The sequence below is a fragment of the Lepidochelys olivacea genome (genome assembly GCF_965140295.1).
Source record: "Lepidochelys olivacea isolate rLepOli2 genome assembly, chromosome: 12".
Classification (NCBI taxonomy): Eukaryota; Metazoa; Chordata; order Testudines; family Cheloniidae; genus Lepidochelys; species Lepidochelys olivacea.
Window position 1 is genome coordinate 12,336,390 of NC_140422.1, and position 14,688 is coordinate 12,351,077.

The following is a 14,688-nucleotide window of genomic DNA, read 5'->3' on the forward strand; positions in this document are numbered from 1 at the left end:
GTCATTTTTCAACCAATATTGAGGCAGACTGAAAATTGGTTTACAGTCTCTTTCACGACGACTGTCACAAATAGTGTCACTTCTTGAGCAAGATGGCCACCTCCAGGAGCAAACCTCAATGCCAATTGCGATCAAATACTTTTTGTTTTAAATATTGCAACGTGGCATAGTGATAAGCAAACAAATACACAGCCACACTGGTCTGTGGCTGAAGCATTAGGCAGCAGCTTTTATTAACTGTAATAACATTATCTTGGAGATGGCCAATCGAAACTAATATCTTAACACACTCATACATTTCACAGCTGGTTGATACTGACTATCGCTGCTTACCCTGTGAACTTTTAAGCTGTTGGAACGAGATTTCTTTCAGGTTACTGCATCCAAAGGCAGCAGTAATTATTTTTGAAATGTTTCTTTTTATTGTTATTAAATATGTTGATTGTATATCTTGAAATCCGGATTGGTCCTGCTCTTATATACTTCCTTTTTTCACTACCATGCCTAAGGTGCATGGTAAAGAAGTATGCCTTGCGTGTCTTTAAGTCTTAATAAAAATGTACTTTGTGCAGAGAGAAGAGGGTGCCATCCACACTTTTTTTTACAAATGTATAGTCCATAATTACCCAGGGGAATCAATTCTGGATTTTAAAATACCAGGACTGGAAAAACAAAGCCAGAATAATGAGCTGCAATTCAAACGATCAGGAAAATGCAGAAATATGTTACTTAGGGGAGATGTAATACAATTGATTCTAGCCTATCGTAATACAAGTACTTCACATATATGCTGGCCTAGGGAATCAAACAATGTTTGAAAAGATGTGTTTACAAAGTAATGCAGTTTACCAACTGTCAGGATCCACTTTGAACTGCATCCTTACCTCCAGAAACAATTTACCTCTAGGATGTACAAGTATATACCCTCTTCAGCTGTAAAAGCCCCAGGCTTAAGTCGCAGCAGCTACTGTAGCTTCCAAAAAAATACTTGTAAATTATCACATATGTGCCTCCCAGCAGCCGGCTGTTTGCTCAGCAGGCAAACACAATGCAGCAGCATTATTACATTTCCATGAAGTTTACCAAATTTGCAGGATCAGTAGGGTAGACTCAATGGGGAGGCTCTCCCAGTGCCTACAGCACCTTTAAAGCAGCTGATGGTGCTGCTGATACTTTGCATTCTGCTGTTACTCCACTGCTGTAGCCATCTAGTTAATCTCCACAGCAAAGATTAGTTTATTCGATTAAGTCTGTTCCCTATAGACCATCCCTGTAGCTCCTTGGAAAGCATCAAGACTGAGTTTTCAACCTTTTGCCAGCTAAAAAGATTCAATAAAGTAATCTTTTCCCCCTTCCTTTTATATGATTGGAAAATAAATTGAAAATGAATTTCAGTTATTGCTTGTGTTTTAAATATGAGATAAAGGTCAGCCCCCTCTAGCTATCTCCATAGATGGAGATTAACATGAGCATGTTCCATTATAAAATCATATAGCAGTTTTGCAAATCTGTCAAGTCATCTACAAATATATAATTAGTCTGTTAGATTTTGAAATCAATAAACAATGACTTTTCAGTCCAGTGTCTAGAAAAGCCTTGCTAGAGAGTGCTTTAAGCATAGGAGTCCAAATTAAAAAACAAATGTTTGTGCTCTCTCCATTAAGTGGTTACTTGAATCTTTACATATCTAAGGTCAATTGAAAATTAAAAGTATGGTACATAAGCTTTCTTATTATTTAAAAGGAAAACTAAATCTCCTCTGTTTTCTTGCCCTATTTTTAAAAAAAGCCAATTTTAAACTTGGAATTTTTTTTTAAGTGTTCTATCAAACAATGTATATTTTATGCATAAATTTCACAATTTCCCTTTTACATTCAGCCACAGTGAAACAGTGACTGTGAATGTTTGTAATGCAACATTCATAGACATATTTATACAAGGCATGTGCTCAGCGTTTGTCATCACTGTCACACAACATGATTTCCCGGGTCAGAAAATTGACTTCAAAGCTTGACCCTGAAGATTTGACTTGCCTGTTTGCTTATTCTGGTTCAAGATGTGATGTCAAAAGCTGTCCTATTAGTGGCACCTTTTCACATTTAGTTTGCTCAGGTTGATAATAATGATATTGGAAGGACCGCATTTTGATGTTGAAAGAGATAGGGGAAGGAGCACTGCTGAAATTGATGGTGTTGACAGTAGAAGATGAGATTGGGAAAAGATATATTAAAATGTGGATGGTACTTTAAGTGACAACACTCCTTTGGTAGCAGGCTATACATCATCATCAAATTAATTTTATAGGGGCCTCTGTTCCCTAAATTAAGGAAGAGATTCTTATCCTACTACACACACTGTATCTACCAGTTGCAAATTTACACATTTGCTAGGTTCGTTCACATTTTAAAACACACTGGGATATAATTAAAGTGGACCAAAATATTTGTTTGAATTATTCGTTTTAGCACTTGAACCCTGGTATGCAGAAAATCTGTTCTCTGAAGTCATAATCATCAAGTAATGATTTTTCTTCTATCCTCATAAAATCAAACATGGTATCACTCACCTCCTGATTACATTATCGTGGCATTACTACAGATTGCAGGATGCACATAAGTGTCAGACTCCAATGATCTCAAAGAATAAAATATTTTAAAATTAGATTATTAAAACACTTGAAGAAGATGACACTTACGGCAGGATAAATGTCAAATCAATAACAATGCTATCACAATTTTTGAAAGATTGAGTGTCTTTAGTTTCAGCTAATTATCTGTATTATGTATTGTGGATTATGGTTCTACCATGAGCCATCAATGAAGTGACTTTAGAAAAGTTAGTAAAACTGTGACATTCTTTAAAAAAAGCTATCAAGTAGTGTAACAGCTGCAGTGATATTAGTTTTAACCAATATAAATAGAAGCATGACACAATTAGATCTGCTAATATTGCCTCACTAAGGTTAAATGGCTGAGGCTTCCCTTATTAATATGGCATTGTAACAATTATATTATTTAGAATGTGACCTTATATAATTTTGAAGGTATTTAGCTGTCTCATTGTGGTTTACCACAACTAAATGTAAAATAGCACTTATATGAGGTCACATACAAAGAAGAATCACAATTGTGGTACATGCTTGGGTTGTACATTTAATCAGTGCTTGTGTTCGTGTGCAATATATTAACAGTGAAATTAAGGGTGTATTTAATTATTAATATAATATTGATTTAATTCTATATATATTTTATGATTACAGCATGTTTATTTGAAAACAACAGATATGTCTCTGATATTTATCTTGTATTTGTTGTTCAGTTCAGAGCTTTACTAGTACAAATTTCCCTCAACATCGGTATCCAAGAGTCATCACAGGGAAATTTGTTTTTCCTAAATATGTGTGTGTACTGTGCAATGGTCTCCCTGGAAGACTTGCTAATTTTTCCTTAGTTGAGTAAATACATTGCATGACTTTATACAGCATTCTTTGCACTTTCCTGTACATAGAGTATGCTTGGGTAACTTTATGTAGTTATCTATGCCGATTGGCAAGTTTTTAAGGGTCGCCATCTGTAATTTCAGTCTTATCAATTGAATTACATTTACTGAGTTGTACACTTGTTTGTCTTTTAGTTTCCTGATTTGACAGTGGTCTGTGAAAATAACTCATTCTGTGCAGTGTATATACAGAGGGCTTTATTTCAGTAAAATGGAACAAGCTACAGGGGCCTCCAAGTGTCTGTTCAGTTAATCTAACAACGAAATTGACGTTTTTCTTCAGGAAAGCTAACACAAGAGAAGGACCAGCTGACCAGTAATTGTAATCCAATCCATATTATTGAACAGCACATACTTGGCAACTGTCACTCCAGTCCAGATGGGAAATATTCTGATTTTTTAAAATATTTCTTGGAAACACTTTCTGCCCTATATACTTTTAGATTCACTGTAATATTTTTGGTTTAGACAATTCAAGAGCTGAATTTTAAGATATATTTTGATATAGAAAAATAATTTCATAATGTTATCAAAAGCCCAGTGGGAAACATAGTAGGCAAAATTTTGCCAAAATATACAATCTCATGGACTTCAATGGGGCAGCGTGCTTGTAACTCAGGGCCAAGCATGCATCATTACATCTGTGTTTGTTTATCTATAGATATAGATAGAAAGGACCTGATTCTCCACAGCCTTGTATCCTGTGTGTAGGTATTTAGTGTACACCTATGTATAGTGTGTGTAAAGCCCTAGTAGTTTAGAATGGTAAAACATTGACCCTCATTTTGCATATGTGTAAATGGTGCTTAGCAAATCTGTTATATGGCAAGTGTCCAATTCTGCCAAGTAGGTTACACAGTCCCAGTGATTTGGGACTCCTGGTGGAGGAAGGTACGATATAACATAAGCAAGGGTGGGAGAATTGAGCCCACAGATACCATATGTAGGACCAAAATCATATCTAATGTAATTCCATTGGAGTCAGTGGAGTTAGTCCAGGGATGAATTTGTCTAGCAGTCTATATTTATAGGCAGATACCTAGCTGGCGTAGAATCACTTTCACACAACTGAAGTCAACATAGCTGACTGAATCTACACCAGCTGAGGATCTGGCCCTCACTTACTCTGTGTGCCTGTATATATCTATGTGTGTGTCTAAGTATTTAAGGGGATGACAGTGCTTAAATAGTGTACTTGTTACACAAAAGTTTAGGTAGACCACAACTTATGGTGATGTTGTCTTTTTCCTTCTTTCTTTAAAACCAGCTACATCAGATGAAGTGAGCTGTAGCTCACAAAAGCTTATGCTCAAATAAATTGGTTAGTCTCTAAGGTGCCACAAGTACTCCCTTTCTTTTTATCAGTAAGAATGTGATTCAGACTTTAAATGCCAAATTACCAGTGTTTGTAGTGTTTGTTCGTCCCACCCCTTTCAAAAACATAAAAGATCCTGCCACCTCTCCAATGAGAACATGTTAGGAGGGAAGAAAGATGTAAAACTAAATCAATAAAAACCTGTTAAAGATGAAAGGGTTGGGGGTGTTGTTTTTATTTTTCACTTGATTTGTTGTAATCAGAGAATTTTACCTTCAAGAAAAGTCACCTTGACTTTTGTAATTAAAGATATGCTAATTAGGATGCATCTCTTTGAAAACTGTCTAAATGGTGCTGAATACATTTTTTTCTGAAAGGCTCTTCTGGTTTAAGTAGTTCATGTAAAGTTCTTCCCTACTTTTTTTTTTTCTTTCCTAAAGAGAGTTAGTTGGTCAAGTTGATCTGTTGTTTGAAATTCAATCAAGGGCATTAAAGTGTAAACCAGTTGGAAAAACAAAGAGCTTAGGGAAATCAGTTGCTTAAACAACAACAAACAAGCGCTCTGTAATCTTCTTATAGAAATTAATGAAGGGAAAAAACCCCTCAGCTTGGGTGGATAATGATCCTCAGCTATCATATAACAAGCCTAGAAGGTTTAGGGAGAAGGTGAGAATTAAGAAAGCTGGATTAAACTGAACTTGCAGAAGAACAAAAAAGAAATTTGGGATAAAGATCGCAGCTCTTCCAATTTAAGATTGAAAAGTAGTTCTAAACTGGAAGCAGCAGTCCGGCTTAATCCTTTATGTAAATCTGTTTAGAGTTAAGTTTGCATCTCAAAATGTTTTGTTTCTCAGATGCACTTAATACAAGAACTGTATAGCTGAAAAATACTTTTTAATACTTAAAATACTCCAGAGAATTATCTTCCTTAACATTCATTCTATGAAAGTAAAGCCTTTTTATTAAGGAGTGTTATATGATTTGAGAACCGTAAGAATTTTGTTACATGTATCTTTTTATGCTTGTTTTTAAACACATATTCTTTACTAATTAATCCCCTCAAATTATTTAACTAGCAAAATGAGATCTCTTTACATTTCAGCCCTACACAAGACGGTGGTTATAAGGGAGTTGCAGATAAACTTAACTAAATTTAATTAGGTATCTAGGTACCACATGTTTATGCTTTAATAAATGTAAATACTCTTAGCAATGTTCCTAAGAAAGTATCTTCACTTCAATAACCCCCCTTTCTAAAGATATGCAGAAAATGTTTTCATTGGTATGAATAAGATATCTCAGATACTTTTATTTATAAAATCTTGACTAACAGTTATGTAAGTATAATTTTAAACCATCTTCTTATTCGTATTCTGTTTGAACCAGCTGATGTGGTTTCTGTTTTGAATTAATAAAAATGTCAGACAGCAGTGCAGTTGTTGATTTAGTCTCTACCTCGGCTCCCCAACAAAGGGGGTAAATTGCGTTGTGTTTTCCCCCCCTAATCTTAAAGCTAAACAGATTCTGAGGTTTTACTTTGAGTTAGAGATGACTCAAACTAAATGTTTAAGGAAATAAATGTTTTGTTACTCTGCTGGAGCAGATAGAAGGATCGCATGCCAAAATATTGTGTTTATGCTATTCTAATAAAACAATGGAGAGGTAGGTATCCAGACTTTTGGTTTGGAATTTGTGCTCTGTTCCTAGATAGGCATGGGTGATTCCAGTTTGGGAATCTCCATTCTAGTCTCTTTTTTCCCTGTACCATAGAGCTGAAATGTGGAATATTGACACACAATTATGTAGGACCCAATCCGACAAAGATTTACTCACACACTTAACTTCATGGGACCGTTCACAGTGTGTCAAGTTAAGCACATTCGTATATATGTCTTTGCAGGATCGGGACATTGCTGTCAGACTCCTAGCTAGTCAACGTTCAGAACAATGCTGGCTGGCATCATGAGATATGTGAGTAGAATTTGAGGCTATCAGTTAAACAATCAGGTCTGTGATACATTCTACATATGATATAGACTTTACTAGAAAATACTATACTAGATCCTGGAAAAAGAATAATTCATAAAATTCTGATCAGAGCAACGATAATGACTTTTATAGGTTAATACTATGCTATCACCTTTCCATTAAGAATAAATACCTAACAAGGGAATATAGTTCACGGTCGCTATGGCACAGTATTTCTCTTAAGTGATTGTTGAACACATTTAAAACATCAAGTCAATAAGATGTAGTTAGTGACTTTTCAAAGTTTTTAGAAACATATCTGAGTAAAATGAGATCAGATTGAGTAGAAATCACTGTACATAAAATATCCTAGAGTAAAATTTATTTTAATCTCTGATTTTATTTAACTGAGAGGATTAAAAAAAGAAACTGCATTCGCGTTTTTTTTTTTCATTTCATTTCATGGTATGTGAATAACTCTCTCTATACTACTACTTCCCCTTATCCCATCAACTAGTGCAAGCATCTGCCATCTTTGTCTGTCCAAGGTCGCACTAAGGTCCACCTTCTTACCATCTACTTTGAAGCAATCCATCCATCCATTCCTTGTCTTTACTTAGGGTCTCTTTCCTACCACCATCTGCCATGGTATCTTCACCAAGTCCCTTTCATTCGTCCTCTATGCATGTCCAAACCAGCAAAGTCTCCATATACAACACACTAAAAACAAATTGTTCATGGTTTTTGAGTTTGGTGTAGCTGTCCAGAGCTTTTCCAGTTAAAGTTTGTGTATTCTGATTATTTTATTAGATTTTTCACAAGATGTTACATGGAATTTTAAAAATCATACTTACAGTAACCATCATGGGCCATGTCCAGGCAGCTCCAGACCTTTTGAAAAGATGCTTATGCAACCAAGTATAAACCTCAACTTTTGTAAAATGTGTAAATTTTATTAATTAAGAAGAAATTGTGTTTTGACTTTAACATATCATTTAAAAAAAAAAAGACTGTTCCCTTAAACAAAAAATGATATTGAAAGAGAAAGATTTAAGGCTTAATTTCCTTCAGCCAGCCTATCTACAGAACTTATTTCACCCACATCAGTATAGTATCTGAGTACTTTATAATGTTTTAATGTATTCATCCTTATAACACCACTGTGAGATAGGGAGGTGTCATTGTCTGCATTTTACTGATGGGCAACTGAGGTACAGAGAGATTAAATCACTTAGCCACGCTCCCATAGGAAGTCTGCAGCAGAGCAGAGAATTGAATCCAGGTCTCCCAAGTCCTAGACTACTGCCCTGACTTCTGGACCATCGATAGGGTGTATCCGTAATTAGACTTGCTCCCTCCCATACATGCACACACTTTCCACTCTGCTTTTCTTTTGTCCTTAGCTGTCCTCTTCAAAAACTCCTCATAGAATACTCATCTAACTGGATGAAAGGCCCTTCTTACCTTCCCAAGGTATGATGGATCTATGTTCGGTTCCAGATCTGTCTATCCATGACTACAGTTTCATTGCACCCACTTTGCATGCAGATAGACGTGTTTATACATTCCTTCTTTATTCTTCAGTTGCCAATTGGCAGTTAGCCCACTTGTGAACTGACCATGAACTTTGGCTGGTCCTCGTGAACGATATCCTTACACCGAGGCTGCCATTAAAATCGATCACTTAGAGTCGGAAACAACTAGTAAAAGCACATATATTTAGAATGTGAAAAAAACCTCTGAAATCTTAGATGCCAGAGGGTAGTAACTGCTAGCTAATACTGGCTTCTCGGGCCAGGCACTGTATTTGTAGTAACCCACTATACTCAGATAACTATTTGCAAATGATACTACCCAAGATGAGAGATCCTAACAGTCCATGCCACTTTCCAGCTTCTCAGGTACTTCAGGCCATCGTAAGGTGGCCACTTATTAGTTCAGATGGTTGTTCCCAGTAGAGAGAAGTGTCTTGGATTTCTTTCTAAATCTTTTCCTTTGTGGTATTTAATGATTTTGTTCAAGCTGTTGTGTGCCTGCCAAACTGAGCCAGGCCTTTCTGATGTCACCATGGACACATCTGAGCAGGATGAAGTGAGCTTCACTGGGAGTATGTCTTTCTGTTTGAAGACATAGTACCAAAGCCTCCTGCATAAGGAGGGACAGTCCCCTCACCCACCAGAGCATATATCCCAACACCTGAAACAATCATGGTGAGAGGGAAAAATTGAAGGACACCTGCTGTTGTGGACACCTGACCACCAAGAGGCAGGAATCTGTATACCATTGGGATGAGATAGGTGGAGAGCAAGAGCAAAGGGTATTGCTTCTACTGGAATTGTAGTCATTCTTCGATGATCTAGCACCTGGCTCACTACACTCACAAAGAATCAGGGGCCTTGGGATAGGGATCAGCTCCAGGGTTCTCCAGATTCAGGACCAATGGTCATAAAAGTAGTAAATAACCCATATGGCTGCCTATTGTGCTGGTGGCTCAAACAAGGGGGAAGCTATAAGGCTATATCCCAGCCACACTACGGATAGTTTAATACTTTCTACTGAAGAGTCATCCGCACCAGAGGGTCTGGTGAAGTCTCTGGTTGCCTCAGTTGGAAGCTCCTGCCTAATTTCGGAACGCTTGGATGTTCCCCATTGGATTCCCACATGCATTCACCATCTGCCACCACTGGTGACTCCTTGCTTTCTATCTGCCCATGCTTCTATTTGGCTGCTGCTTAATGCTGTTTCCTGTCCGCTGCTCCAATTGTTGTTCTTTTTGGCGGTTCCTTAGTTGAGAGATACTTTTTGGCCTTGAGAAGACTTTTTGGGAATGAGGGAAGGTACTGAGCTCTCACTGACCATTTCAGAGTCAGTCAATGCTCTATGGCAGCCCCCCTAGTCATCCTGGGACCTTTTGGGGAGATCGTGTCCTCTGGCAGGAAAGAAATCTCTGGGGAGAATGAGAAAAAGGACAGAGCTGTAGCTGTCTGCCAGAAAGAGGGCTATAAACCTCCCACTCCTTTGGTTAAATTGAGTTGTCCTACAGAACATGGAGAAGCACAGTATAACTGTAAAGCTTCTGCTGCCTGTAAATATTTCCCTCTCTCTGCAGGTGGCCAGGTCTGTGAGCAATGTGGGCCTGTTAAAGAGCTGGCCGCATTCTAATAAACCCCTTCTAGTGGCAGTACTCCTATCCGGGATCTTACCGTATTCTCAGGAACTGCAGCATTATGGAACCCAAAGATCCAATTGTTCAACAAGCAACTCTAGTGGCAAGATCTCTTGTAGCTTCCTAGTGGGTAAAAACCACTCTGCACTCATATCCTGCTTTTCATTTATAGATCTCTGTGTTCAAATGTGGCTGGGTATCATTATCATTATTTCACCACCAGAGAAACTCAGGCATAGAAAATGTCTGATTTGCCTGAGGTCACACGGCGATTCAGTGGCAGAGTTCAACCCTCCCAACCCTCAAATCCGTGTGGAAGCTGCCCTGCTCTGCAGCCAGATTTAAAGGTAGCATATACGTGACTAGTCAGAAGCCTCTTTGTACCTAATTCTGTGGCTGGATTGTGTGACCAGTGGCACGGTTGGTCTCTTCTTGGGCTCTACCCATGTCCCGTTCATGCAAGTTGCAGTGGGTTCTTCCAATCCATCCCTGCAGTTCCCCTCAAAGTGTGCCTTAGGGCTGTGGTGAACTTCCTTTGTACCTTAATTTGCCATTGTCCACTTTCAAATGCATCTGAGTTCCACAAGTACTGACATTTCTGTGGAGAGAAACTATGAAATACAAGCATCTGTCTGATTTTTATTTGAAATAGAGTACTCCGTTATCGCCACATTTAATAAGAGTCCAAAAGCATATAACACAGGTTGTAGGGAATGGTTTTAATCTCTGTTTCTCACACACAGTGCTCTCTCCCATATCTTCACAAACCTAATGAAAAATTGGATAGTAACATGTAAATCTCAGTAAATGTTACTAATTGAGGTTATTGCCTAATGGCGTGAGAAGGAACATTTATTTTTCTGCTATGGAAGACGGCTTGAGGACTTTTAAATATATCCCTTTCAAGAAGGAATGCTTTAATAAGCATCCGTGTTAGGGAGTCTGAGCTTTGTAGGTGTGGTGCAGACCATATGGGCAAAAAGGCACATTGCATGGCTACAACTGCCCTGCTTGTCAGCCCCAATCATACTTGCTCTAATCCTTGTTTTAATTTACTCTGCTTGTACAGCACCAATCCTGCCAGTGCAGTCCTTAGGGTCCCTTCATTCCTGCCATTTATGACAAGGAATATGCAAAGGCACAATTATTCATCCACTAAGGTGACAGAGAAGTGCTCTGCTTGGGAATATGTTTCCAGGCTTTCAGCATCATAATGTCAGTTGTTAAAGCACTTTGCAGTTCCAAACAATTCTTAGGAGACCATTTTAAAAAAAAAAAAAATTGAGCACAGAAGTGCTAAGACTTGAACTGGTGTAAATGAATCTTTATTGATTCAGAAGAACAATATTGGCAAGTTTTCCATGCACAAAGTATCACACACTTCTGCCTTTCATTCGGTTGGGATGGTTTCTAGTCAATTATTGAGCTTTCCTCATTTGTTTAACTAAAGACAAAGGATAATATGTTGAGCCACCCTTATTAAGATTTACAGATTTTTTTATTGTTTATATTCTGATATATACCACATTCCAAAGCAGCCAAAAGAGAAAAAACAAACCAAAACAAAACACACTCAAGTATAGCATTCAGCCTCTCACTCCATGATGTATTTCATTTGCTACGGTCAGAACAATTTTAACAATGCCTTTCATTTTCCTGTAGCCTAAAATGATTTTCCTTCTGTGAGGCCATTCTCCAAAAGTTTTCTTCCCCTTTCAGAGTATCATTTGCAATTTAAAGCTAACCTGGTGAGCGTACTAACAATGGGCCTGCCCACAAAATGGTTCAAGGCCTGCCTGCATGCCTAATGAGGTTGATGTTGAGCTATTTAGCTCTTTGTCCTTCCATAATATCTACTTAATGCAGTTCAATGGGAGTGGATTGTTAGAAGCACTAAAGATTCTATTAAGTCTTTACTAAAGCCACTCTATTCTACTCCAGCTGTATAGTGGCAAGAGCATTAAATTTGAGAATGTAGTGGGAACAAGGAGCTTGAAAAAGCACCTATAAAAAAAGGACAAATTTCCTAACGAAGTAAGACCACACTCAGTTTTTAAGACCTGTTACTGTTGTGTCTAGAGCAAAAGGTATTCATGATCTGGACTTTACGTTATACTCAATCTTACAGTCACTAGCATGCACATCGTTTTTTGGTTTAATCAAACTGGAATGAATTAAATTCTCATTTTCATCTCAGAAAAAAATAGTGAATTGTTTCAAAGGCCTCACTTCAGATCACTTTGGAATTAAATGCATCTTCCCATTAATCTAAATGGTCTAACGAGATTGATCTGAACTGGTGAATTCCTATTTGCTTCATGATATTCCTACTTTGCAGGGGGATAAACAAAAATATTAATTCAGTACATTGTTTTGCTGAAGGGACTGTTTTTTTTTTTTTTTAATCAGGCCTGTATGATGCTAGCCACCAGCACTGGGGAGGGAGGGAGGAGAGACAGGGAGTGAGAGAGGGTAGAATGGCCAGGATTTCACACAGTTGCCATTGACTTGGCTTGAAGAGGCAAGCACTAAGCTGTCTTTTCAACCATAGTAAAAACCCTCCATCTGGCCACCCTAAAACTCTGTTCGCTTGTTCAACTCGCTGTCGGCTGATTGGGCTTTGTGAAGCAGAAGTAACAACATCAATGGTATAAACCCTTTGCCACTTGAGAGTATTACATTTCATTTCATGCTTGACTTAATCAAAACTGGGGAAATGAAATTTACACCTTTTTGATGTTCTTTTCCCTGCTGTTTAAGGAGAAGAATCTTAACCCATTTGATCTTCACATGCGCCCAATAAATGACCAAATATGCCAAGCTGCCAAAAGCAGACGGCTGCCAGTTGCCAGTTTATGTCAGGTCACTCTGAAAGAGCTTAATGCAGAAGGTCTTAAGTTTACATCCCATATACCTCATTTTGCAATACGGTATTTTAACACCTGTCAACAATTTAGCTCCCGTCCCCATTAATATTAAGCTATTATTAAAAAAAAAGAAGGAAAAACATCATTTGTACAGGAGGGAAATACGTTAATGGTTGGCTGTGTGACTGAGTCAAGAGAGATACAGAGATTAAATTATTTCTGGATTTGAATCACATCTTCAAACCCTTTACATTTGTTCTTTTCTTCTCCGGCTCTATCTACATGATATAAGTGGTGGTGGTGGTTGTTTTCCCCTGCTGATAGCATGGGTATGCTGTGTAGAACTGAAGAATGGATGGGTGTGGCAATATTTTCATTGTGCCAGTAGAGGACTGGTTAAGCAGGAGATCGAATTGCTACCGAATGAACGAACAAAAAGTGAGACCGTGACTATGAAATTCTGTTTAGCAACTTATTTATGGAAAGAGCACTAGATTTCAGCAAAGCAGAGTAGGAAGTAGGTCTTGCTTCTGGTATGTTGCTACCAAGCCAGTGTGGTGTTTGGACTTCATAATCAATCCACAGCTTTTAGGCAACTTCGTGGGCTCTTGTCACCACCTGCACTGTGGTGAACCCAAACACATGCTAAAGGAAAAATCACTGTGTTTTTGGTTTTCCAGTTGCAGTAGTGCTCCCCTACGGACTTTTTGCCTTTTGTCAAGGGCCCTCATTTATGACTTGATGAAAACATTTGTAATAGATAATCAAATGCTTATGTGTTCTGAGGGACAATGTCCTATTTGTTAAATATAAATTAACATTAACACAGATCCCCACTGCAAAAAGGCGAAGGGTTTTGACACCTTTTCAGCAAGACAGCCTGGGCCCCAGTAAAGAAAGCCAAGAGCCTGTAAAGGAACTTGTCTAGAATGGAGATCATCCGACAGCTCTTGTGTGACAAGATACATAGTTTCTATTCATCAACAGGCAGATTATTGGTTACTATAGTTTCCCTAATGCTCAAATGAAGCTAAGGCCTAAGCTGAACAGAATAGGTTAAAAGGTGCCGATGTTCGGGCCCGCGAAACCACATGTTGAGAGTCAGAGACCAAACAAAACAAAGCGCACATCTCTCTGGTCTTTGATGTCTTCTCTGAGGGATGCAGAATGAGAAAAATGCAACCATGCCCCCGGATCCAGAGGTTTGACTGGACCAGTGACAATGCTGGAGTGTGGGAGCACAAATCACAGTAGGATAATCATTGTACCCAAATCATCTGCCTTAGGGGGTGGTTATTTCTTACAGAAAAAAAAAAAAGATAAGAAAATGTCACTGCTTATCTTCATAAATTGGCATGATAGAATGCTTATTCCCCAACCCCCCCCCCCTTTTTTTTTTGAGTGTCAACAAACTCAGGACACTTGAGGTACTAAGTTTAACTAAATTTAATTTGCTGTCTCCTGTGCATGTTTTCTTTCAGTCTATTTACGTAGTGTGCTTAAAAACGTTTTACAATGCTTCAGCTAACAGCTTTTTATTTCAATGTCTGCCACAGTGTCTGCCTTGAATCCACTGTGGCACTGGCATACTGGCTGCTGTGCGCTTCTTGCATGAATCATTGCTTCTATTCGTTCTTCAGTTTGTGAGTATACAAGGTTTTCAAACAATTCACATTCACCACAAAAAAAGTTGCATGTAGGGTATCCCTTGATAGCACCAGCGCTGCTGTTGAATTTTTCATAAGCAGGGTTAAAATAACCACTACTTATGCTCATGATGCAGGCTTCTCCCACGACGTTGAAACTCAGTTTAGTATTTTAATTTTTTATTAAAGCTCTTGTAAGCAAGCTAAATGTGCATCAGCACTGTAGCG

The 14,688-nt window shown here is 38.1% G+C and overlaps 1 protein-coding gene across 1 annotated transcript in view; it reads left to right on the forward strand.

The window, feature by feature from the left end:
• The window catches only part of LOC311528901 (uncharacterized protein), a gene marked incomplete at its 5' end in the record, with an annotated part of 229,539 nt that overhangs the window by 210,720 nt on the left and 4,131 nt on the right, over positions 1-14,688 (forward strand). The window contains one exon of the mRNA XM_084644396.1: positions 6,714-6,784. Coding sequence (XP_084500522.1) covers positions 6,714-6,779 — 66 coding nt within the window. The 3' untranslated portion in view covers positions 6,780-6,784. The remainder of the gene's footprint in view (positions 1-6,713; positions 6,785-14,688) is intronic.